At 43.3% G+C, this 22841-nt stretch overlaps 1 protein-coding gene across 4 annotated transcripts in view; it reads left to right on the top strand.

The window, feature by feature from the left end:
• The window catches only part of PPM1H (protein phosphatase, Mg2+/Mn2+ dependent 1H), a 264703-nt gene that overhangs the window by 162624 nt on the left and 79238 nt on the right, over positions 1-22841 (top strand). For all 4 annotated transcript variants that reach the window (XM_045464965.1, XM_045464964.1, XM_045464966.1 and 1 more), the window contains exon 5: positions 14627-14711. In XM_045464965.1, coding sequence (XP_045320921.1) covers positions 14627-14711 — 85 coding nt within the window. The remainder of the gene's footprint in view (positions 1-14626; positions 14712-22841) is intronic.

The raw sequence follows: 22841 nt of genomic DNA, 5'->3' as shown, positions 1-22841 counted from the left end.
CAGTTAGCTTAACTAGGTCCACCTGGCCCATGGTTAGGAATCCTGGTTTTTCTCTCCCTCTCTTTGCTGCTGTTCCTGGAAGAGATTATTCCCCAGCTTTTTAGCTTTTCAGCTCTTCGTGTGCCATCATCTCTTCCCTAGTTCTGTCAGCTTCTCAAAATCAGTTGCACAAACTCTTCTCATCCGCCCCCCCCCCCCCAACTTTTTCTCTATTTCTCAATAAATACCCTTCAGTGTTGCCAGCTCAGCAGTATTTCTGCACTCCCTGGCCTGGACTTCCTCTTTGTTATGACAACCTTCTCCTTCAGGCATTTATTTTGTATATGTATATGCACGTTTACCTCACGAAACTTTTGTAAAAACAATACTTTCTATTATTACATAAGCAGCATATGTTACTTGTGTACAGTTTTTTGAAATAAAAATAAATAAGATTAAGAAAGGAAAGGCATATTCCTACTGCCTAGGAATGATCATTTACTCTCGTATTTTGTTGGTCCTTCAGATATTAAGAGGTACCTATTGTAGTCCTCCACAAATCTTGTTCAGAATGAACACCCCCGGTTTCCTTCACACATTCTTCAGAGAGCTGGTTTGAACCATTCATCATCCAGGTTTCTGACCCTGGCCCTGTTCATGTGATTTTTTTTTCCCTTTTCACACATGGCACCACTCAGAACTGAACTGATCCATGCAGTGTAGAGGTGTTAGCTTTGCCCTATAAAGACCACATCTTTAAGCCCACTCTGACTCTCCTGACCACCGCCTCCCCCCCCCGCCCTCCCAGTCACAGTGACTGTCTAATGGACTGAAACTCATTACAATTTGTGGCCATTTCAACCATTTTTCACGTGCTTACTTTTACTTAGATTAATTCCTATTCTTCATTGTCCATCAAAAGATAGTGAAAGATTGTGTTGGTTTCTGAAGTCCAAATTGATACTCTGCGTGCACTATTTCTTTTACTTGGACCAAAAAAGGGATAGGGGGAGAGTTGGAAATGACATGCTTTACTCTCTGAGAGGATCTGGGCAGACTGCCAAGGACCAGGGCTTTCCTTTATTAGCCTTCACATGCCTTTTCTTTATTGGCCTGCTCTAGAATCTTACTCCAGATTGATACCAAGCCCCTCCTCCTCAGCTGACAGAATCCATCGTCTCATTGAAACTCGGATCTGACTTCCTATCTTGAATCTTCGGGCACATGTCTTCTCTGCAGTTCCTCCCCAATCCCTGACAGAACTGTGACAGCTTCATTTTTGAGGATTTCAGGGCCCTGAGATGTAAATCTGTTGAAGCCAGAGGACTTGATCCCATTTATTGTGGTAGAAACCTCTTCTGAAATGGTTTCCTCTATCTTGGGCTTTAGTTTTTTATGGGGTTTTTTTGGTTTGTTTGTTTGTTTGTTTGTTTGTTTTACTCAAGGCTGTTTCCCCTTTCTCAGTCTAACAGATAAAATAACAATAACATAGTATGTCTTTTGTTGTCTGTCAGTGTCCCACCTTTGCTCTCAGGCAGCCGATTAGTCTCTTCCTCAGTCACCTCTATTTTTCAAATAAAACTAAAGCAGGCCAGTTCTGTTGTCTTCACCACATTCCATAAGCGTAAATCAATTTTGGGTTTTAGTTTTGTGAACATTTTTGATAGGTTGGTCGTACTGTCCACCCTTGGGCTTCCCATCAGAAGTAATGGGATCTTAACTCCATACTGAGGTCTGAGTGTTTGCAAAAGGGCAAAAACATAAAGTCCAAAATATGTGTCTTCACCTGTAAATGTCAGAGAGATTTCCTATCTGTGCAATGAGAGCCATTTGGGAAGCTGGCCAGGGGCAACACCATTCTGCAGAGGTGAGTTAATGTTCAATCTGGTTTTTGTGGAAGGTCCGGGGAGGAATAAGAAGCTGAATGGCCAAGGCCTGGAAACTCTTAATTACCAGGATCTAGTCTGGATTTACTATTCTCAAAAAAGATGACTAAAGAAATCTATGGATAGAGGAGCACGTTTTATAAGTAACGAATGTTGGCCTTCGATCACACTGCAGTCCCTTCCTGAGCCCTGCTGGAACATGTTGAAGTCTTCTTTTGTTTAAGCTAGAGTCAGGTGCATGGCTTAGGACCAGAACAGCCTGTGTGCCTCTTTCCCCCTAATCCTGGTGATGAGAGAAAGTCATTCCAGAGAGGCAGCAAATACAGAAATAAAATGAGAACCAGAACAAGAAAGCCCTCAAGCTTCCAGTCAGAACCACCAGTTGAAGTCAGAGTAGCAGGAACACGCCCCGGGTTTTCTCACTTGGCAAACTATTTAGAGAAGAGCCAGAATGGAGAAAGGCAAAGAGTGGGGAGGGAGAGAGAGCTTAGCTTTCTTCAAAGGCAGCCTCCACCCCAGTCTCTACCCCTTTTACTCCTGCAGGACTGTGAATGAAGCGCATCTCAGAAAAGAAAATGGAGTCAGTCAGAGGGAGAGATGGATGGTGTGGCTTTTTCCCCAGAGAGAGCAGCCCTGGACTCTTACCTGACAAGCCTTCTGGGAGTAGGACGTGAGGCCACCAGTAGTGAAGCCTACTGTGTCCCTAGGCTGCAGCTCAGTCAAGTGCATCTGTCCCTGAGTCTAACCCACACCTGATAGAAAAGTGAGGAGATGTTAAGAGCTGTTCCTCTCCTAGTCACATTTGGGACTATTGTACAGATAGATATCTACTCTTGGAGGACAACAACCCATATTAGTATATTAAAGGCTCAGAAAAGCCCTGGGGCAGAGAAAAGTGTTTCCCAGACTCTCTGAGCATGATTTTTTTTTTGCGGGGGGGGGGGGGGGCTGGGGGGGGTGGTTTTCTATTACCACTCAGAAGAGTATTCTGTGGAGAACACTATAGAGGGCAACTTCAATTCATTGACTTACACTGTGAAGAGTTCACCAGGTAAATGAAAGAATATACCCATCTATCTTTCTTTCTTTCTTCCTTCCTCCCTCCCTTCCTTCCTCCCCCCCTTCCTTCCTTCCTTCCTTCCTTCCTTCCTTCCTTCCTTCCTTCCTTCCTTCCTTCCTTTTTTAATTTTTTTAGTGTTTATTTATTTTGAGAGAGAGACAGAGTGTGAGTGGGGGGAGGAGCAGAGAAAGCAGGAGACACAGAATCCAAAGTAGGCTCCAGGCTCTGAGCCATCAGCACAGAGCCCGACGTGGGGCTCAAAATCACGAGCTATGAGATCATGACCTGGGCTGAAGTGAGACGCTTAACCAACTGAGCCACCTAGGCGCCCCGTTAGACCCATCTTTCTAGATTCTCACTTCATATTTATACCCACCTTTTCTATATACATTTCCTGCAACACTTGTTTCAATTCCCTAGTTTTGACTGCCATGTAAACCTGACTATTCTCAAGTCTGTTTTTCTAGCACTGACCTCATTCTTGAGCAGCACACCCACATTTCCAGCAGTGTGCTCCCTAGTCCTTCTACTTGGACATTAGGCACATGTCCCAAATTCAACTTACAGAATCAAAATGCAGTATTGTCTTCACCAGATTGGCATCTCTTCTGTCTCCCTGCCATTAATAACATTGTCACCCTCCAGTGACCAACTTGGGAATGTCAGTGGATTCCCAGACCTTTCATTTCCTTTACCTGGGAGAATATATTTAAAAAATTATGTGCAGGGGCGCCTGGGTGGCGCAGTCGGTTAAGCGTCCGACTTCAGCCAGGTCACGATCTCGCGGTCCGTGAGTTCGAGCCCCGCGTCAGGCTCTGGGCTGATGGCTCGGAGCCTGGAGCCTGTTTCCGATTCTGTGTCTCCCTCTCTCTCTGCCCCTCCCCCGTTCATGCTCTCTCTCTGTCCCAAAAATAAATTAAAAAAAGTTGAAAAAAAAAATTAAAAAAAAAAAAATTATGTGCATATAAAAAATACAGATAGGATAAAAATTTTTAATGTATTTTCTAAGACTTCTATCTATTCCCACAGATATAGTCCAGACTCTTATTTTTCATTTACACAGTTGTAGTAGCCTCAGGTAAATTATAGGTTAAGAAGAATTTTTGTAAGAAGAGGGAATTTGGCATGGGAACCGTTTATATATCTTAGTCAAGATAAAATCTTATATTACACATATGCTTAGAAGAATATTAAGGAGATTATGGCATTAATATTAATGAAGAGGGTGGAGTTTTTAAAGCTAGTGATGAAGAGAAACAGGAATGCACCAATACCATGCTGTCAATCTCTCTTCTTTTCTATGGAATTCTGGAATATTCTACGGAATATCTGAACACGTGACTGAAATGCCCATGGGAAATCATACCATTTTATTACAAGAGCCTAAGTGAGGCCACTGAATATAATTTATTTTTTCATTTATACAGTTCCTTAGGGTCACAATTATGGACAGTTATTGTACAAAATAACAAAGTTCTAAGTAACTGTTTTAATTTGACTTTCGGATATGTGAGTTTCCTTTAATGATTCAATCAGCATCATTATTTAATTCATCTAATCTGAAGAAAGTGGTACTGCCCCATTTTTCACATGGGAAAAATCAAGTCTCGGAGTGGCTGATTTTCCTAGCATAGTGAGTTCATAGCTTGAACTAGACTTTGGACTCCAAGCCCTGATTGCTTTCCACTACATCCACTGGCTCCCCAAACCCACCTGACGGTTATGTTCAGTAGATGAGAGATGGGCTTCCCAAGCCTTTGTTGTGTGAGGAACTGACATGGGGTAACTATGAGAAGGTAGACCAGAGAGGCCTTACAGGGAAGGCATCTAGCCTCTTGTCTTATCCATGGGCCACAAGTAAGCCCACCTGCCCCATGAGGTGAAGTCATGCAGCTTAGTTTGAACAGGGGCCATGGTCATGAGGATGCTCTGTTCACTTATACTGTATAGGTTGCAAGACCTTCTTACACAGTCTAGAGTGAATTGTTCATGCATCTGACTTTGCCCTCACAGAGTAGATGTAGTTCTTGATTTCTAGCACCATAAAGAAAAACAGTGAAGGATGCCTCCAGACTCTTGGCAGACAAATATAGACAACCCCCCCTCATGTCATTTTGAATTCCAGGGATGGAAACCCACGAGCTTCGATCAATCCATAATGTGAAGATCTGAAAACTCTTCTCCCATTTGCAACCATAGAATCTTACTGATTTGATTTAAATAGAATTTCCTCTTGTTTGCTTTAGTCTGAGTGTGAAGAACTGGTCACCCACCATTCTTTGAATAAAACCATTTCAAATTGCGTGAAGGAGAGTATGATCAAATCATTTCTCATTCTTTCCTTTAGGCTACAATGCCACAGTTGCTTTAATTTCTTTCAAAGCATCTATTTGCCACCCCCATGAACTGTTTTTATTTCTCTTTCTGGGATTCTGTTCCGTTGCTCCATTGCATTGCCTTTTTAAAGTGAAGAGGTCGGAATTGGACACAACTGTAACCTGGGTGTGACTGATGCAGAGCATTAGTAAAGAAGAGATGGCTTCCCAGACGCCGTGTGTCCTACCTGCCTTGGCACACAAACAGTGAGCTACTGTAGTCATCATTTATTATTTTGTTAAGGGTGGGGAGGATCCATCATACTCCAACAATGACTACAGTAGAGAAAAAAATGTCTTTGGTGGCCTCCCCCAGTCTGGCTACTTGCTATGGGGAGAAAAATGTGCTTGCTTTGGAGCTCGAGAAATGTTTGTTCACATTTGTGCTGGGGGGGCTGTGCATTGCTGTGGATTACAGGTATTGACCCTGCACTTGAGAAGAACAGAATATATGTTTTGTTTTATATATAAATATATATCCTCTGAGGTAAATGGAAAATGAACCATTGAGTGTTGAGTGTGTGCACTGAAATCCAAGCATACAGGCAAAACTTTCCAGTAGAGTACTTTAAAACTGTGTAAAATGAGAAATGACTGTGGGATTTTTCAGAAATAAATTTAGTTTGAACTCTGCGGTACTTGAAGAGAGAATTTTAAAACCCACCATTGGCAATGTAAAATGGCGCAGCCACTTTGGGAAACCAAGTGGCGGTTACTCAAAAGATTAAACATAGACTTACCATGTTACTCAGCAGTTCCACTCCCAGGCATGTAGCCAAGAGAATTAAGAACATAATTGCACAAAAACTTGTAAATGAGTGTTCATAGCAGTGTTAATCACAATAATCAAGGAGTGGAAACAACTCAAATGTCCCATCAACTGATGAATGATAAACAAAATGTAGTATATCTATACAGTGGAATATTCATTTAGCCATAAGAAGGATAAAGTACTGATGTATGCTATAACAAGGGTAAACCTTGAAAACATTATGTTAAGTGAAAGAAACCAGGCAAAAGGCTGTATATTACACGATCTCCTTTATACAACATCATTGGCAAATGATATCAGAATTCTCAAATCCATAGAAACAAAGGAGATTAGTGGTTTCCAGGGCCTGAGAGTATGTGGAGGAGAGGGGTGTGACTGCTAATGGGTACCAGTAGGGTGAGGATTTTTTTTTCTGATGTGATGAGAATGTTCCAGGAGTAGGTAGTAGTGATGGTTGAACAACCTTGTGAATGTACCCAAAACCACTGAATGGCACACTTTAAAAGGATGCATTTTATGGAATGTGGATCATAGGTTGTTTTTTTTTTAAGTAGAACAAAGAACCCCACTGTTAATTTATAGATGGACCCCTGGTCTTTTTTTTTTTTTTTTTTTTTTTCAGAAATAATAAACACCTCAGTAAGTTTTCTTTAATGACTATGAGGCTTTTACTTTGTCTGGAAAATGTTGTTCTTGTGCATTGGGTTTCATGAAGGTTGCTGGTAAAGCAAGATGTTTGTAGAAAGTGGCAGGATTATGACATTGAGAAATTATTATACAGACTGGGCTAGTTGTGAGAAAAACAAGGAACATCTGATTCAGTTACTGCTCTACGAATGGTCCCTTATTTTTTGCTGCTACTTAAAGATTGGGAATTTTTTTCTCCCGGCCATTTTTGGTGACTATTTTTGCTGAGAAACTTAACTGCGTACTTGACATTCTGTTAAATGAATCATCGTGTTTGCAAACTTTTTCTTTAGTATCCATTCTGAAAATGGAATGACTAGAAACACACCCAAACTAATTCTAGGCTCCTGGGATTATTTTTTCCCTTCAGCTATTTCCTGACGCCTCTAATTAGCCTCGACAGCCTGCCTGTCCTCTGCCGGTGGTAACCCCAGCTTGTTCCGTCAGCTGCCCTGCTTTCTTTTCCATCGACACATTTCTGATACTTTTGAAGGAGACACTCCTACATCCGAACAGAACTCACAAGGTTTGATGCTTCTTGACAAAATGGATGCCTCCTCCCTGTACTTGGGAATTGATATACACTGTCAAAAAGGGTTTTCCAAATGGTTTCTCTTTGTCACCTTGTATCCGATTTTCTCCTCCATTCTGGAAATGTGCAGTTTAATGTTGCGTTTCGAATCACTTTCAGCTGAAAAAGTGTGTAATGGAATCAGGGCATCCCATGAATACTCTTAACGGTGTCGAAGGTGCCTTTTGTTTGCAGCCCTGCGCTCCAAGGGGACGGGTGACAACAGTGAAATGACATTGGGGGGCTTGCCCAGTAATGGGCTCCCTGTCCTTTATGATTTAAGAGCTGCACCAAGGGTGACTTTTCCCATCCCGGCACTTCTGGCTTGGTTTATATTTTTTCGAATGTAAATTGTGGCGGTGGCCCCCTCCTGAAGAGAAGAGAAGCAGTAACTGGAACAGTTGTCCCTCTTTCTCTCCCCCACCTACATCAGACTTATTTTAAGAATCGTTTAAATTTAGACTTGAAAGGTGCCTGGGAGATGAGCTGGGCCCCTCTCTTCTTTTTCAAGGCAGGGACACGGAGGCCCGGAGGCCCGGAGCTAAAGACAAGCTCGAGGCGGGGCTGGCCCCTCCAAATGCTCATCCCCAGGCCACTGCCACTTCTGCCGTGCCACGCAGCCTCACCGCCGCTGATGGTGCGCGTGTCCGTGCCCTTCTCCGATGCCACGGGCTTTCTGAGCTGGGGGAGAGTTCAGCAGTTAGCCATCGCCCCACGGTGTGTGTCGTTTCGTGCTTTCACTTTCATGTTATCCCCTCCTGGGTCAACTGTCAGAACTTACAACCCCCTAGAAAGGGTAGATCGTGCAGGACCTTCCTCCTGCCTATTTGTGTGTCCTACATTTACACGTATTTAATGGGTTCCATGCTGCACGGCTGGCTGACCTCTTAACAAGGAGAGACTGGAATGAAGTTCTGGGCCGTCAGCGCCCTTTCAGACGTGAGCTTCCAATCACTTCCTTTGCTGGCCCACGATTTCCATGCCTCAGAGAGAAGAAATCAAGGGGTGGTAAAATGAAGCAACGTTGGTTCAATTCTGACTTCAGGAGTGAGCTTGATCCCTAACTTTTGTTTTGCTTGGAATACTTTTTATATCTCTTATTCCAAGGAAACTAGGCTGCTGGACACCATCACCTGCTTTTTTAAATGCAGCAACCTGGCAATATCGTATTTCTTTTCCATTTCTGTTCTATAGAGTGTACCAGTGTTAAACTTAGAGGTGTGCGTGCGTGCTTACATATGTGTGTGTGCACGTGCGTGTATACACATACATATAGTCTATATTGATAAGTATAAGTCTATATCCATTTTTTCTTTCTCTTTGTGCCAGTTGGATAAGGCCTTCTATTGAGGCTGAAAATTCTATACCACATCTGATATGGCACCTCTTTGCAAAATCATTTAACTGTGAATTTGGGGATTTTCTTTGGTTTTAAGGCCAAAGGTTTTACCTTGAAGGGGGGTGCAGAAGGGCTGAGAGGTAATCTGTTCTAGAATGTGCCTGTCTGAGCATGGGCTTGTAAGGTTTCCCCAGGGTTACAGAAGGGGAGTTTCCCCAGGGTTACAGAAGGGGAGTGCTACAAAAGTTTTCCTGCGTTTGCCCTGTGATTCTTCAGACCGTCATCTTCTTCTGAAAACAATGTACATAATAAAGACATTTGGGGGCTTAACCAGTTCTTACTTTTCATAACACAATGTAGCCACTGGCTTCTCAGTTAGTGGCTCCCAACACAGCTACAGGATGCTTCTGCATTCATGCCTGAGCTCTGACTAATGACCTCTGATGTGTGATTGGGTCACTGGGTGGGATTCTGTGGACTAGGGCTTGGGGCACACAGGGTTCATGAAGATTGGTCGTGGTACAAAAACGAATCTGCATTTAGTAGGACTTCAGGACTTCTGTGAATATGTGGCCAAATCTAGGCAAATAAATTCCTCTTTAAACTTCACAAAAGGAACATACATTTCCTGCAGCAGTCAAATAACAAAAAGATAATTGAAGAAAAATTAATGCTCCTACTTACGTGCCTTTCTCCCTGTTCAATCAAATGTACTTTTATACTGTCAAGCAGCCAGCTGTCAAGGTGGTCCAATTAGGGCAATGAGCCAAACTGAAGGCAGCAGTCAACCTTTATTCACTTACTGTGATCCTACAGGCAAGAGGCAAAGAAAAAGAAAAGTGCCAGCTCCCCCGTGTTCCATTTTCCTCACTGAAGGGCATCTGGGCAGGCGAGGGTCAGTTGACATGGAGCACAGACAGGAGGGAATATTCTCACTGCTGAGGAGCTCTGGACAAAAGGCCTCTGCGTTTTAAACCAGGGGTTCGTGGTGTGGGGGACGGAGAAGGGGAAGGATTCCGAGTGGAAAAGTACCGACTCACAATGGAGACAGGTGCTGGGGCCAGGACTCCTCCTGCCGAGCTGCCCGGGCTGGGAATGCGGATTTGCTCATAAACGTGGCCAGTGGGGAGGGTGGAGAGGAGAGCCCTTGCCTGCAGCTCCCGTGGATACTGTAGTGCCGTGGCTGTGTACCGGGTCCAGTGCGGTACCTGCCTGGTACCCCCTTCGTAATCGCCCACAGCGGAGCCTAGAGGAGCTCACCGGGTTTGGGCCTGGGATCAGCATCCTCATGTGTGGGGTGTCTGTATGGAGGTTTTGTTTTTACAAAAATGGGGTTATACCACATACTACTCTGCAACTCGATTTTCTCACCTAACAATACATCAGGGGTACCTCCAGGTTACAAAACATACTGAACTTTTTTATTTTTTTAATGACTGTGTAGTATCTTACTGGTTATAAATGAAACTCTTCAGTATTTCCCCTTTTGATAGACATTGAGACTATTTCCAGTCTTTGCCACGACAAATAATGTCAAGTGTGAATTTTTGTCCACGTATCTTATGGACAGAATCTTCTATTTTTTTAGAATATAGTCCCCAAAGTAGGATGACTGAACCATTGACTACATCATTATAATAGTTTTAAAAGGTATAGCAATTGTGCTCGCTTCGGCAGCACATATACTAAAAGGTATAGCAGTTTACGTTCCCGTTAATTATGAGAATGGCTTTTTCCTCTTGCCCTGAACTATTACACATTCTTAATTTTTCAGCAAACGTTTGCCAATCCAATGAGCAAAAGTTATATGTTATTTTTACTTTAATTTGCATTTTCCTGGACGAGTGAGATTGAGCATCTTTTCACGTGTTTATTGAACATTTGCATTTTCCCTTCTGTCAGTTGCTTCATCATATCTTTTACCCATTTTTTTCCCCTTTGCTTGTTTGTCAAATGCCCCTGGAGATTGTCAATCCTGCTTGGAGGTGGGATTTAACCTGAGTTGGTGTGATCCCTGTAAGAAAAGTTGTAAAATTGAGTGGATTTTTGAAATGAGCACCTCATTTGACCCCTTATTTTTCTCTTGATCAGTTAACAGTTTGACTAACTTGGGGGACAAAAGGTAGGTATTTTGGACTCCAAACTGTGACATTAGAGGATGGAAGCAGCAAAGTTTTCAAGAAATTGCTTTCTGAACTCAAAATTCTCACCAGCAATAAATTACGTTTATTCTCTCTTGTGGCTAATGTTTGCGGAGGGTGCAAAAACATTTAAAAAACTATTAATGTCTTTGCTTTACCTCCTCTCCTCCCGTCCCCTTGCAGTTGGGTCCGAAGAACACGTTAGACCTTACCATTCACCATGTTACAAGTAATTTCCATCTATGCTACGGACAAGAAATGAAAGCATGTAAATTTCAGTTTCAGTCTCTGTGAATGAAAGGCTGACCTTAACTTTGGGTAATATGCTTACAAACCCCCACCCTCCAACTCTTATGGTAAGGGGATACCAGGTAGGAAGTGGTTGCCAGTTGGTTAAATTACCCCAGCCCCTAGGAGCTTCCTCACTTAATCTCTGGCCAATCTGTGAGTAAGTAAATGGAATGTCATTCAAAATCTGACCGTAGTCTTATCTAGAGGTCCAGATCTGAGGGCCCAGAAGAAAGGCCAGGGCATATGCCTAATTCTCCTTGATTCTTATTATTGCCACAGCTTTTTTCTGTTTGTTCTAAATAATTTTCCTTAGGAAAAACAGTTCATAAAATACTGAAGTAGAAGATAGAAAGTATACAAGGATCCTCTGATGACAGAATGTGGCTTTAAAGCATTAATCTAGTTTATTGGTTGTTTAGTGCAAGATTTGTCAGCCTTCACATGCACTCTGTTCCCTTTGAAACCCATTCCCTCTCGCTGCCCTACTCCAGATTGGAGACCAGCACTCTGACACATTGATCCCAAGATCAGAGGGATGAAAGAGAGAAAGATCAAAAGGAAGCCAGGAAGCATAGGAGGAGGCATCATAGTTTAGGGACTGGAAAGTCTGACTGCCAAACATGCTGTCATCTTTAATCCATGGGTGTCTCATGAAGGAAGAACTTGGTAGTTCAAACAGAAATGAAGAATGCTCTGTACGTAGATGGATTTGGATATAAAGATCTATTTAAGAAAGTAATTAGCTAGGGTGAGCTAACATTGGAATGAACATTGTTCAGCCGTGAACATTGGAATTGAATGCTCATCCTCACTTTGTGTGAATTTGAAATTAAAAAGAGTAAACATAGTGGTGGCCGGTGCCTTTGCTGTGTTCTCTTTCCCTGCCCACTAAGCCCAAGGGTCCTGCCTAGTTTGCCTTAATCTTTCAAGTCACTTTTTTAGTGGTCACTCAGCCAGAATGACATCCTTTTACGTCCATTGGCTTTTTGTAATAACCAGTGAAAAGGCATATGGATTCTTGATGGTCCAGACTCTATACAATTAGACAATTACAGATAATAATGTTGTTACCAAGAAAAATTTTGAGGCCTTTGCTATGGATAGTTTTTTCATCCACCCAAGTATAATTCACTCTCTCTCTCTCTCTCTCTTTTTTTTTTTAAGTTATTTATTTATTTATTTTGAGAGAGAAAGTGCATGAGTCCAGGAGGACCAGAGAGAGAGGGAGAGAGTCCCAAGCAGACTCCCCACTGTCCACACAGAACCTAATGCGGGGGCTTAATCTCACGAACCATGAGATAGATCATGACCTCAGCCAAAATCAAGAGTCAGAGGCTTAACTGACTGAGCCACCAGGTGCCCCCCTTTTGCTCATTATCTTTTACATCCCTCCCAGATAGCCAACTTTCCTAGTCAGAGCCTGGAAGCTGGAATTCAGGGACCATGTAGAAAAAGGGAGGAGAAAGAGTTAAGACTAGCTTTAAGCAAAATTTTGAAATTGAAGTTTGCCTTTGGAATTTATTACCTAATGACTTTCACTCTCATCACCCCAGATCTCAGGGTCCTTCTTGCTAGTGTGAGATTAGGCCCTAAACTAGACCTTCCTTGCAAGCTCGCCAAATCTCTCCATCCTCATTCAAAACCCTTATTCCCTTATTCTGGAAGTTAGTCTTAACTGATACATTAGGACAAAGACCATTTGAATAAACACACTTATTTGTGAATGCTGGATATCACCTTTCTTGGGAGGGGAGAATTGTATTTTACAAGTGACAACAGATTTATAAGAAGGAACTTTTAATTTTTCCTATTTTTGGCATCATAATAAAGGAAGTGATGATACAAATATTACATCTTCTTCCCAGTCAGCTCCCCTAACATTTTCCATCTTCTCATAGTTTCCACTAGTTTTAGACCCGTTAATCCTCTAAAGCCCCCATGATTTTTGTTATCACCCTCTCCCTTACCTGCCCTCCCAGTCTCCATGACAGCAACAACTGGGCACAGGTGGGTGAGGGGTTGGGGGAGAGCTGCAGCCATTTATTGGGATCGCTTCAGTGTTGGAGACTAACTGTGTGTGTGTGTGTGTGTGTGTGTGTGTGTGTGTGTATTTTAGTGTTTATTTTTGATAGAGAGTGCAAGCAGGGGAGGGACAGAGAGAGGAGGGGACAGAGCATTGGAAGTGTGCTTTCAGCACAGAGCCCAATTGCAGAGCTTGAACTCATGAACTGTGAGATCATGACCTGAGCCAAAGTAAGATGCTTAACCAACTGAGCCACCTGGGTGCCCTTGGAGACTATGTTTATGGTGGGAGGGAGGGGTGCCTGGGGCCTCTTGGCACAAAGAGTGCAGCTGACCCTAGAGTCCATGAGGCATCCACCCAGAGTTGAGCTCATCGAAGGCACTTCCCATGCTTGTGGCTCTTTACAGAGAAGTGTGTTCAGTCTCCAAGTCTCCGGCTCCCTGGTACTTGGAGCTGTTGGAGCTGTTGAGTTCATATCGAATGCAATTCCCAAGCCACTTCAACCAATTGATCGCTAGAAAGTGGCTGTTCGGAACCACTTTGGAATAAGATCTAGGAACAGGAAGCTCCATCTGGAATAGGCCTAGGAAAGGTTGCTCCATGGTTATCCATGCTATAGCCTCTTCCATAGATAGCTCCCTTAGGGATGTCTGTTCTCTCACAGTCTTGAGTCAGCAGTAGCTCTTGGGGCAAATTTTTGGAAGCATGTGAATTTCCTAAGCTTCAGGATGAGATGAGTGTTTTTTCCTGGATCCAGGATACTACCTAGAAACTCATGAGTCTCAGTCAGGTGTTCTCAGATTTTAATGTGCCTATGAATCACAATGAAGATTCTGATACAGCAAGTCTGGGGTGGAACCTGGGAGTCTGCATTTCTAATAAGCTCCCCGGTGAGGCCCGTGCTACCGGCCCACCGACACTTGGCGTAACACAGACCTGGAGCTGTACTATCTACTCCATGAAACACTAGCCACTTTGTGACTACCTGAACTTAAAGATAAGTTAATTAAAAATTAGGTAAAACTAAATGTAATTTAATTTAATTTAAATGTAATTTAGATGCTCGTTGCCCCGATGTGGCTAGTGGCTGCCATGTTGGAGTCCACAGATTAAAATATATCCATTGTCACAGAAAGTTCTATTGGAGAGCACTGGTCTAGAGGAAGCGTCAATTTACATCATTCATTTCATCCACTTGTTTGCTAAGTGTGTGTACCATGTGCCAAGTAGGAAGGTTGGTGCTGGGCGTTAAGACATGGTTCCAGCCAGCAGAGAAAGTAAACGTAGCCATATGTTTACTTTGGTGAGGGATCCAGAGTTGAGCATTTCTGCTACACCTAGAGATTTGAGTTTTCTCGAAAAGAGAATGTTGCCATGCAGTTTGTTAGAAAAAGTGTCCCTTGGGCATTTCCTCGGTCTTCGAAACCAAGCTCCGGAGTTATAAAATTGAGGTACTTACGAGATTGGCTACTGACAATGCATATTTCTCTTAACCATTTTAGGGCCATAATCATCAGAAATGGAGAAATCATCCCCATGTCTTCAGAGTTTACCCCTGAGACTGAGCGCCAGCGACTCCAGTACCTGGTAAGAGTCATGTAGGTTTGGCGGAGCGCCGTGGCATCAGGGATGGTGTCGACACTGTGGTGGGGGAACATGATGCTGTTGACATGGGAGCAGGCCCACAAGAGTTGGGTGACATATGGTATTAACCACCCCCCCACGCACCTTCCGATCACACATCCTGGCAACACGTGTGACGACACACTCCACCTCCGTGAATTTATTATTGTGGCTGTTTCTCTCCCATCTGTAGCCAATGGAAGACATGATGTGCTCTGTTTCGTTTAACGGTTTGGGATGTGCAATACGAAATGGGGTGTTGAATCACACAGATACCTTTCTTCCTTGGCCTGCTGCTCACTTTAACTCAAAACGGGGGCTCTGTGCTGGGGAGGAGGGCAGCCCCAGATCTTGCTGACACCCCACCACTTGACGTGTGGTTAGGAAGTCTCAGAGGCCCTTTGGGAAAGCATGCAGGTGTCTGAAAGCCTGTTTCTATCCTGAAAATAAGCTCCCAGTTTAAATCTCCCTCTTCGGAGTGAAATTACGAGTGGGCTAGAGGAAGGTGTTTGGGTTTTTCAGATCTTGAGCATTTTTGCTTCACCTAGAGATTTGAGTTTTCTGGAAAAGAGAACAGACCTAATTCCCTATCCTCAAGTTCCAGGGGGAGGATGTTTGGCGTAGAATCTCAGTTCAGCAACAGTGGCAATCACGCTAGGTTACTTTGGATATTTTTGGGGACTGAACAGCGTGACGAGTCGTTCTGTGGCTGAAGTATTGTCTTGCCAACTGGCTTTCTTTCTAGACAACATAGCTAGTGACCCTCTGCTCTTAGGAAACAAACTGACCCAGGCTACCCAAAAGGACTTTGCTTATGGCTCTCAATTTCAGCGTGTGTGGACAGTCAAGGTTTGATTACTTTGGTAGATTTAGAAAGTGACTGTGCACTTTCCCCTCAATTCCCTTGTCTGTTTGGTTTGTTTTACTCAATAGCTAAGCTGTGTTGCTCTGGTATAGAATGACAGCAGGAATCCGGGCTCAATGTAAAAATATTTCTTCACTCTTTGACTGATTGTTGTTCTCTAGCCTTTCTGTTGTGTTTTTCAAGTGGATAAACTTGTAGCCACTCCTAGGAACCCAACTTGAGGGCTCTCATTTTTTTTTTTTTTTTTTTTTTTTGCACTTTAGGCAGGGGGAAGGGATCCCGTCCTGGCTCTGTTTGTCACTTTACAGTGGGAAGCTAAACGAGCAGGTCACCAAGGACCGCTCAGGCTGCAGGGGTCATCCTTCCGAGTAGAGTTCAAAACAGCTGGCCTCCTTGTCACCTGTCTGGCTTTTTCTAGTCCATCTTCCACAAAGCCACCCAAGTGATCTGATCATGGATTGTATCACTTCCCTGCCTTAAGTCCTTTGGCTCCTCATAGTGTGCACAATGCAGGTCACCCGTGGTTGAGCCAGAATCATGGTCCCCGTCCACCTCTCCTGCATCGTTTCTCTGTTGTCTCTACCAACACCACCATGCATTTCAGGCTGCAAGCAGAGAGCTACCTTCCATATTTGGGACGCGCCTCGATCTCCCCGACCTCCTTGCCTTTGGAAATATGCTCTGCCTGGGTGGCCCTTCCCCTGTCCTCTGTCAGGAAAACTGTTTCCCATCCTTTGAGACCCCAACATAAGTGTCATTTCCTCTAGGAGGTGTCCCCTAAGTCTCCCGGGAGGGGGTCAGTCCCCGGTGCTTGCAGAGCCGTGTAGAAGCCTCTAGCTCTTGGCGTATGGTATTGTATTGCTGGTCACGATCGCTCTCTCCCCTTCCAGACTGAGTCCTGGAGGGCAGGCTCCTTAGTCGCTTCACATGGCCAGTTCCCAGCACAGAGGAGATACTGAAGCGGGATTTGTTGGCTCGATGAAAGAACCAGAATTTGTATTGACGTCTGGATCATTACCCACAGTACTCTCCTTTCCACCTTCCCTTGAAGCCTATCATAGCCCTTTGCCTGCCTGTGCCTCGACTGCACCCTGCCTTCATCACCTCCTTACCCTTTAGGGAAAACCATTTCCTGTTTTCCCACTAAAGGCAATGAGAAGTAGCAGGTTAACTTTTTTTTATTTTGAAATCGTTTCACATTTTCATGTTACAAGAATGGCCCAGAAAGATCAAAACATTAATTTTTAAGGAGGGATGGGAAGGCTGACATGTATCAGATTCCTAAATACTGGTGGTCTATTTTCCGATGTTCGGAATGAGATGTGTGTTGGCTTCTGATCTCAGCGTTGTCGTGTAACTGTGTCTGTGATTCCTATAGTCCCCGGCTTCGTCACCAGTAACAGGCTTAGGAAGCCTCAGAAGGTGGGTGGAATGATTAAATGAAAACTGTATGCAGAATTCTTTTGTGGCACATAGTTCTCATTTGGTTTTTGTTTGATGAATCAGTCTTCAAATCCTACTGGCCTGCAAACCACAGAGATTTATTTTCTTATTTTTAATTTGATAATCACTGCTAATGTTCCGAAGATTAACATGTATTTTTGTGTTACTCTTGAGCAATCAATGTGGACGCTCTTAGCCCATAGAACTGAGCCTAACAGCTGAATTTCCAAAAGGTGCAAACCATGTCTCCATTCTCTTTTGTTTTTGTTGTTCCCATTCTTTTTAATCCTTACTGCTAATACATATGCGTTTCTCTGGTTAATAACTGTTCTCCCCGGACAACAGGAGTGTAAATGACCAGAACGTGAAATATCCTGGTTGTCCAACTTCCTATACTGCCAGGAGTCTAAAAATGTACGCTTTGAAATGAATAAATCCAGTAGTAATAGTCACATGATCTGTGATGCAAGTCTTTGTGGTAAAGTTTTGGAGAGAATTAAGGGATTTATAGTATAACATAACCTTGCGGTGAAGTCTTTGTGGTAAAGTATTTGAGAGAATTAGGAGGTCGATAGCATAAAACCTTAAAAATAATATCAATTAGGAGAGGAAAACACTGGTGTGATGACTTCTCTCAGCCCAGCCCAGGCGTGAACTGTGTGATCCCACACCCCTCGCGTGATGTCTCTGAATCTCTCCTACGTGAAATGTGTAGGACACCTCCCTTGAGATTTTTTTCTGTAGGTTCTGAAATCAGGATGAAAAGTGATCCCACAGCAATATAAAATACAGTGCATACCTTATAATTTTATGTGCATTTAATCCTACCAGTTCATTTTTTTTTTTGGAACATCAGTTCCCTAGAACTAATTATGAAACACTTCAGTGCATTGGGGGTTGTGGTACCTTTTACATGATCTAAACGAGTTAGAACATCACTGGAAAGTTAACAATGTATTCCTTACTCTGAGGTCAAATTAAAATTTCTTTTTATGATGTGTGAAGAAACATTTATGGCCGAATCATTAAAACTTCTAAGTTCCCAGAGACTTACTCGTCTGGAGCATGATTCTGCAGTCCCAAGGCTATTTGACTTGTAGAAACGGTTCGTGATATTCTCAGAGGTGGGGGAGATGCAGAGCCCGTTGGACACACACCGTTTTGATCCACATCGAAGGGAGAGGTTCTTGGGATGCGCGGTCTGGACATTTGGGGTTAACCGAACTAGAAGCAGATTATGACGCTGGATGTGACAGTCATGTTAATTTTGTTTGGTCTTGTATCCTGACCTCAGAGGGCCCTTCGTGTGGCTCTTAGGTCGTGTGAACTGTGTTCTGTAGACTCTTGGGCAGGGTGATTAATCAGGCTTGAGGGTTTGATGTGTTCACACAGAATGTGGCAGGTGTGTGATGAAGGGGTCAGGGGCACCGTCCCAGCAGCCAGGAAGTGCTGCTGGTCCTAGAGTCACCAGTAAGCCTTGCTCTTCTGTCCCTGTGCTTTTTTTTTTCTTTTTCTTTTTACAGTTTCCAGGGTGATTGAAATAAAATAGTTAAGGAGGTCCACCAAGCTAGACAGAATGTTTGGATGGAGCTGGGACTCAGACGGGAGGGAAAGAAGTCTGGTTGTGGATGTGTCTCAGCAGAATTGACCTCCCTGATGCTGTGGCCTCCAGAAAACCGCCCCACCTCTGCTTCAGGTGGCAGCAAGGGAGGAATCGCCCTCAGGGGGACCTCCACAGCCCCGAGGTGCGAGAGCGGTGTCTTCCCCTCAGTTCTGCCTAGATGTATTTATAAACTCTGATTTGATTACATTAAGATGTGCTGGTATCGTCAGGCCTTCAACTTATGTCCTTGTGTCCTCGTGGATAATCCAAGTTTGCAGCTGTTTTTCATCAAGGGCAATGTACAGAAGAGATGAAAGTGGGTTTCAAACGCACAGCTGATACGTACAAGTGCAGTATTATCGAAGGCGGTTTCTTGTGGTGTCCTTGGAACTACCCCCAGCCTTCTGTGCCGAGTCCGATTCTGTTTGTCCGCCGTGTCCCTGGTGTTGGCTTTGGAAAGGCTTCAAGGTCGACAGTGTTGTGCCACTTCACTTTTTGGGATTTCTCATGATCAAGAGTTATCTCCCAAAAAGTATGTTACTTAAACGTGAACCTGCTTAAAAGCACGATATTTTAATTTGGGAAGGTCAAGTGTGCTAGTGAGTAAAATTGACTGACCCACCACTGCCACATCACATTTAACCTTGAGAGCAGGTTGTGAAGCCCAGAAAGCCTTTCTTTAGTCACAGGCAACTTCACCACCACTCTGCTTTGCTTGGTGACGGAGTCATGGAAAAATCCACTCTAATCCTACCTCTTTCCCCCACTTTAACCCTTTTTCACAAAACTGCCTGTGAGTTTGAGAACTTCTAATTAAAAAATGGCAGGCAATGTTTCCGATTCTGTGTCTCCCTCTCTCTCTGCCCCTCCCCCGTTCATTCTCTGTCTCTCTCTGTCCCAAAAATAAATAAATGTTGAAAAATAAATAAATAAATAAATAAAAAATGGCAGGCAAAAAATGGTTGGCATTTTTCACATGTGCTGTAGGTTCAATTGATCACACAGGTGCCACAGAGAAGCCAGGAGATATTTTTCTTAGGGGGTGAGGATGGGGGAAAGAGAATCTCAAGCAGGCTCTGTGCTTAGCACAGAGCCCGACACAGAGCTTGATCCCACGACCCTGGGACCAGGACCTGAGGCAAAATCAAGAGCCAGACATCCAACAACTGAGCCACCCAGGTACCCCAGCCAGGAGATTTTTAGAGCACAAAACTGGCACTGCCCAGAGTCTTAGAGGCAGAGCTTATATTTGGCCATCCTAGGAGCACTGCTTGGTGACAGGGAAGACTCTAAAGACGTTAGCACTGAGAGTTGAACCTCACTGCTTCCAGAGCCTTGATTTTGAAAATGAATATAAATGGATGTTTTGTTTATCCCAGGATGGGAGGAGGAGTCAGAGGCTTGATGCTGAAGCATTCTGTACCTGCTCTCCAGAGCTGAGGAAGTGGATTCACACAGCTAAACAAATAACCACAAGAGTGGATCCCTAACTACTTTTATTCTTAGAAAAACGCAGTCTTCTGCACAGTTGCTACACATATATAATCTTTAGATTCTCTAAAACCCTTTTTCCCTCCAACATTCTGAATAAAAAGTTGGGCACATAAAGCCCAGAGCCATCTGTCCATAAGGTCCCTTAAAAATTGGTCTTAGTGTAAAGAAGCAAGATAGTGTCATGCATCCATTAAAGATGTGAAAGTTAAATATGCTTTGAAAGAGGTAGATAGCATTCCCTGAGGTTTACCAGGGCAAAAGCTTAGCTGTCTATAAAAAGTTTTCTCTGCTCCCGTTGCTTGATCAGTGAAATGGGGTAATTACAGGACCCTCCCAAGACTGGTTTGATGACTGAAGAGTTAATATTCATAATGTGCTTATGACAGTGCCTAGATCAGAGACAAAATAAAATCTCTTAGTTTCAAATCTAACTATATATGAAGAACTTTTTTTATGGCCGCACTGCCATTGGACTACTCCTGTGGCCTTTTATAAAATGTATAAATTCCATTTGCATATGCAAAGGAATTGAAGATACACAGGCACATCTTTTTTGCTGACATGAGTTGTTCTCTCTTCAAATGAATTCCTTTCCCAGACTTTTACTTGGGAAGAAAAAGCATTAAGCATATGAATATGGAAACTTTATATGTTTTATGTAAATGACTACTTTTTAGCCCTTATTCTATACATTAAACTGTTGTAGCGTTGACAAATCTAGGCAATTTTGTTTAATATATCCATTTGCATACAAGTTTCCATGTGGCTCCTTTATCGTAAGCTATAAATTTTACAATTTTAAAGTTATTTTAGGGGCATGCTTTTCTCTAGTTGATCGGTACAGTCCCATGTAGAAATTTAAATGTGAATCTTTCTTGACATCCATGTAAACCAGACAGAATCTTATCAATATTCAATTTTATAATAGCATATATACATAAGCTTGGTTCTTGTTACTCTGAGATTTTTAAGGATAAATTAAGACTGAGAGAATTCTTTATGAAAGACTCCGACACATACATATTTAGATCTCAGCCATTTAACATTTTCCTTTCATTTTTGTTTAACCCAAACCAAAATACTCTTTTCCTGCACTGCAAATTGGGTAGTCAGCCTTGGCTTTGGAAGAGCTATCTCGTTTGACCGTTAGTGTGACCATCAGTGGGCTTGGTTGATGTTACTAATTTCATTTCATTCGTGACCATAGACTTACTATCATGGTAAATCATCTTGAAATATAAAACCTCCAGTCCTCTGATCTGATGAGGTTTTTTTTCCCTCCTGAGGGCAAGGAAGAGGAGAGATTACTCAAATTTTTATTAAGATTTGTGTTAAACACTGAAAATCCTCATTTGATAACTTCCTTTCAAATATTGAGAAGTCTGAACTTTTTTTTCTGAAATTAAAAAAAAAAAAAAGAGCTCAAAAAACAAAGTGGGGGCAAGGTGCCTGGGTGGTTCAGTCTGTTGAGTGTCCCAACTTTTGATTTTGGCTCAGGTCATGATCTCATGGTTCATGAGATCAAGCCCCAAGTTGGGCTCTGTGCTGGCAGCGTGGAGCCTCCTTGGGATTCTCTCTCTCCCTCTCTCTCTACCCCTTCGCAGTTCATGTGTATGCTCGCTTTGTCTCTTAAACTTAAAAAAAAAAAAAGCTCATATAAAAGTTTCCTAGTAAGAGGACTTCACAAACGATTTCCTCTTGTGGAATCTGCCCTTCATTTGACACATGAGTGTTTTCACTTTCCATATTCTGCTGATGGGAATAGAAGTTCGAACAACTACCTTGTAAAAGGGTTTGGCCCAGAGAAAAAGGGTTTGGCACAGCCGTTCCTCTCCTAGGTGGGCACCTAACCAGAGTGTGCACAGTAGCTCAGGATGTACTTGCCCAAACTGGAAACTGCCCAAATGTCCACGGAGAGTAGAACGGATAAGATGATTGTCAGTCATAGTCACAAGCTGGAATGCCATGCAGTACTGAGAATGAACACGTTTTAACTACATGCAACAACGTGGCTGAATCACACCGACTTAACACCCAGTACTGGGGACAGCTTATAGGATCCCATAGTAAGTATAGAAACAGGTGAAACCAACACACAGTTTGGGATAGTGCTTCCTTTGGGGAGAGCAGTGATTGAATGGGGTCCTGACCACAGGTGCTGACATGTATTGTTTCTTGATCTAGATGCCCGTTACACAAGTGTGTCAAATTTGTGAAAATATGTTGACCCATACACATATGATACAGTAACTTTACCGTGTATTTAACTGTTATTATTGTTTGGGGGAGGGACCTTCTTTGGGGCTCTCCAGGAGCCCAAGGTGAAGGGGCTGGGCAAGTTCCCCAGAAAGGCACCCTTCTGCCACCTATCTGTTGTCTCCTGAGAGCAGTTCCAAAAGCCCTACTCACCATGCTGCTATGCACTCCCTTGCCTCTGCTCTTGCTGCTCTGACCCCAGAGGCCTTGCCTGATCCGCTGTTCAGATGCTTTTCAGATTCTGTCCAACCCACCCAGTGAGTGCCCCGCTCTTTGTTCCTTAGCCCCTGGGGATATCTGTTTCCACCCATAAGCCTTCCTCAGTCTCCCCAACTAATGTGTGAACTCTGAACAGATGGACTTCCTTTTTTGTTCTTTGAGTCCCAGCCCCTGATACCTGGCACATGGAGGAGCTCACGTGTTAGCTGCATGC

This window comes from Leopardus geoffroyi, chromosome B4, assembly GCF_018350155.1.
Source record: "Leopardus geoffroyi isolate Oge1 chromosome B4, O.geoffroyi_Oge1_pat1.0, whole genome shotgun sequence".
Classification (NCBI taxonomy): Eukaryota; Metazoa; Chordata; class Mammalia; order Carnivora; family Felidae; genus Leopardus; species Leopardus geoffroyi.
The sequence above is the reverse complement of the archived record's forward strand: the minus strand, read 5'-3'. Positions and strand labels throughout refer to the sequence as shown.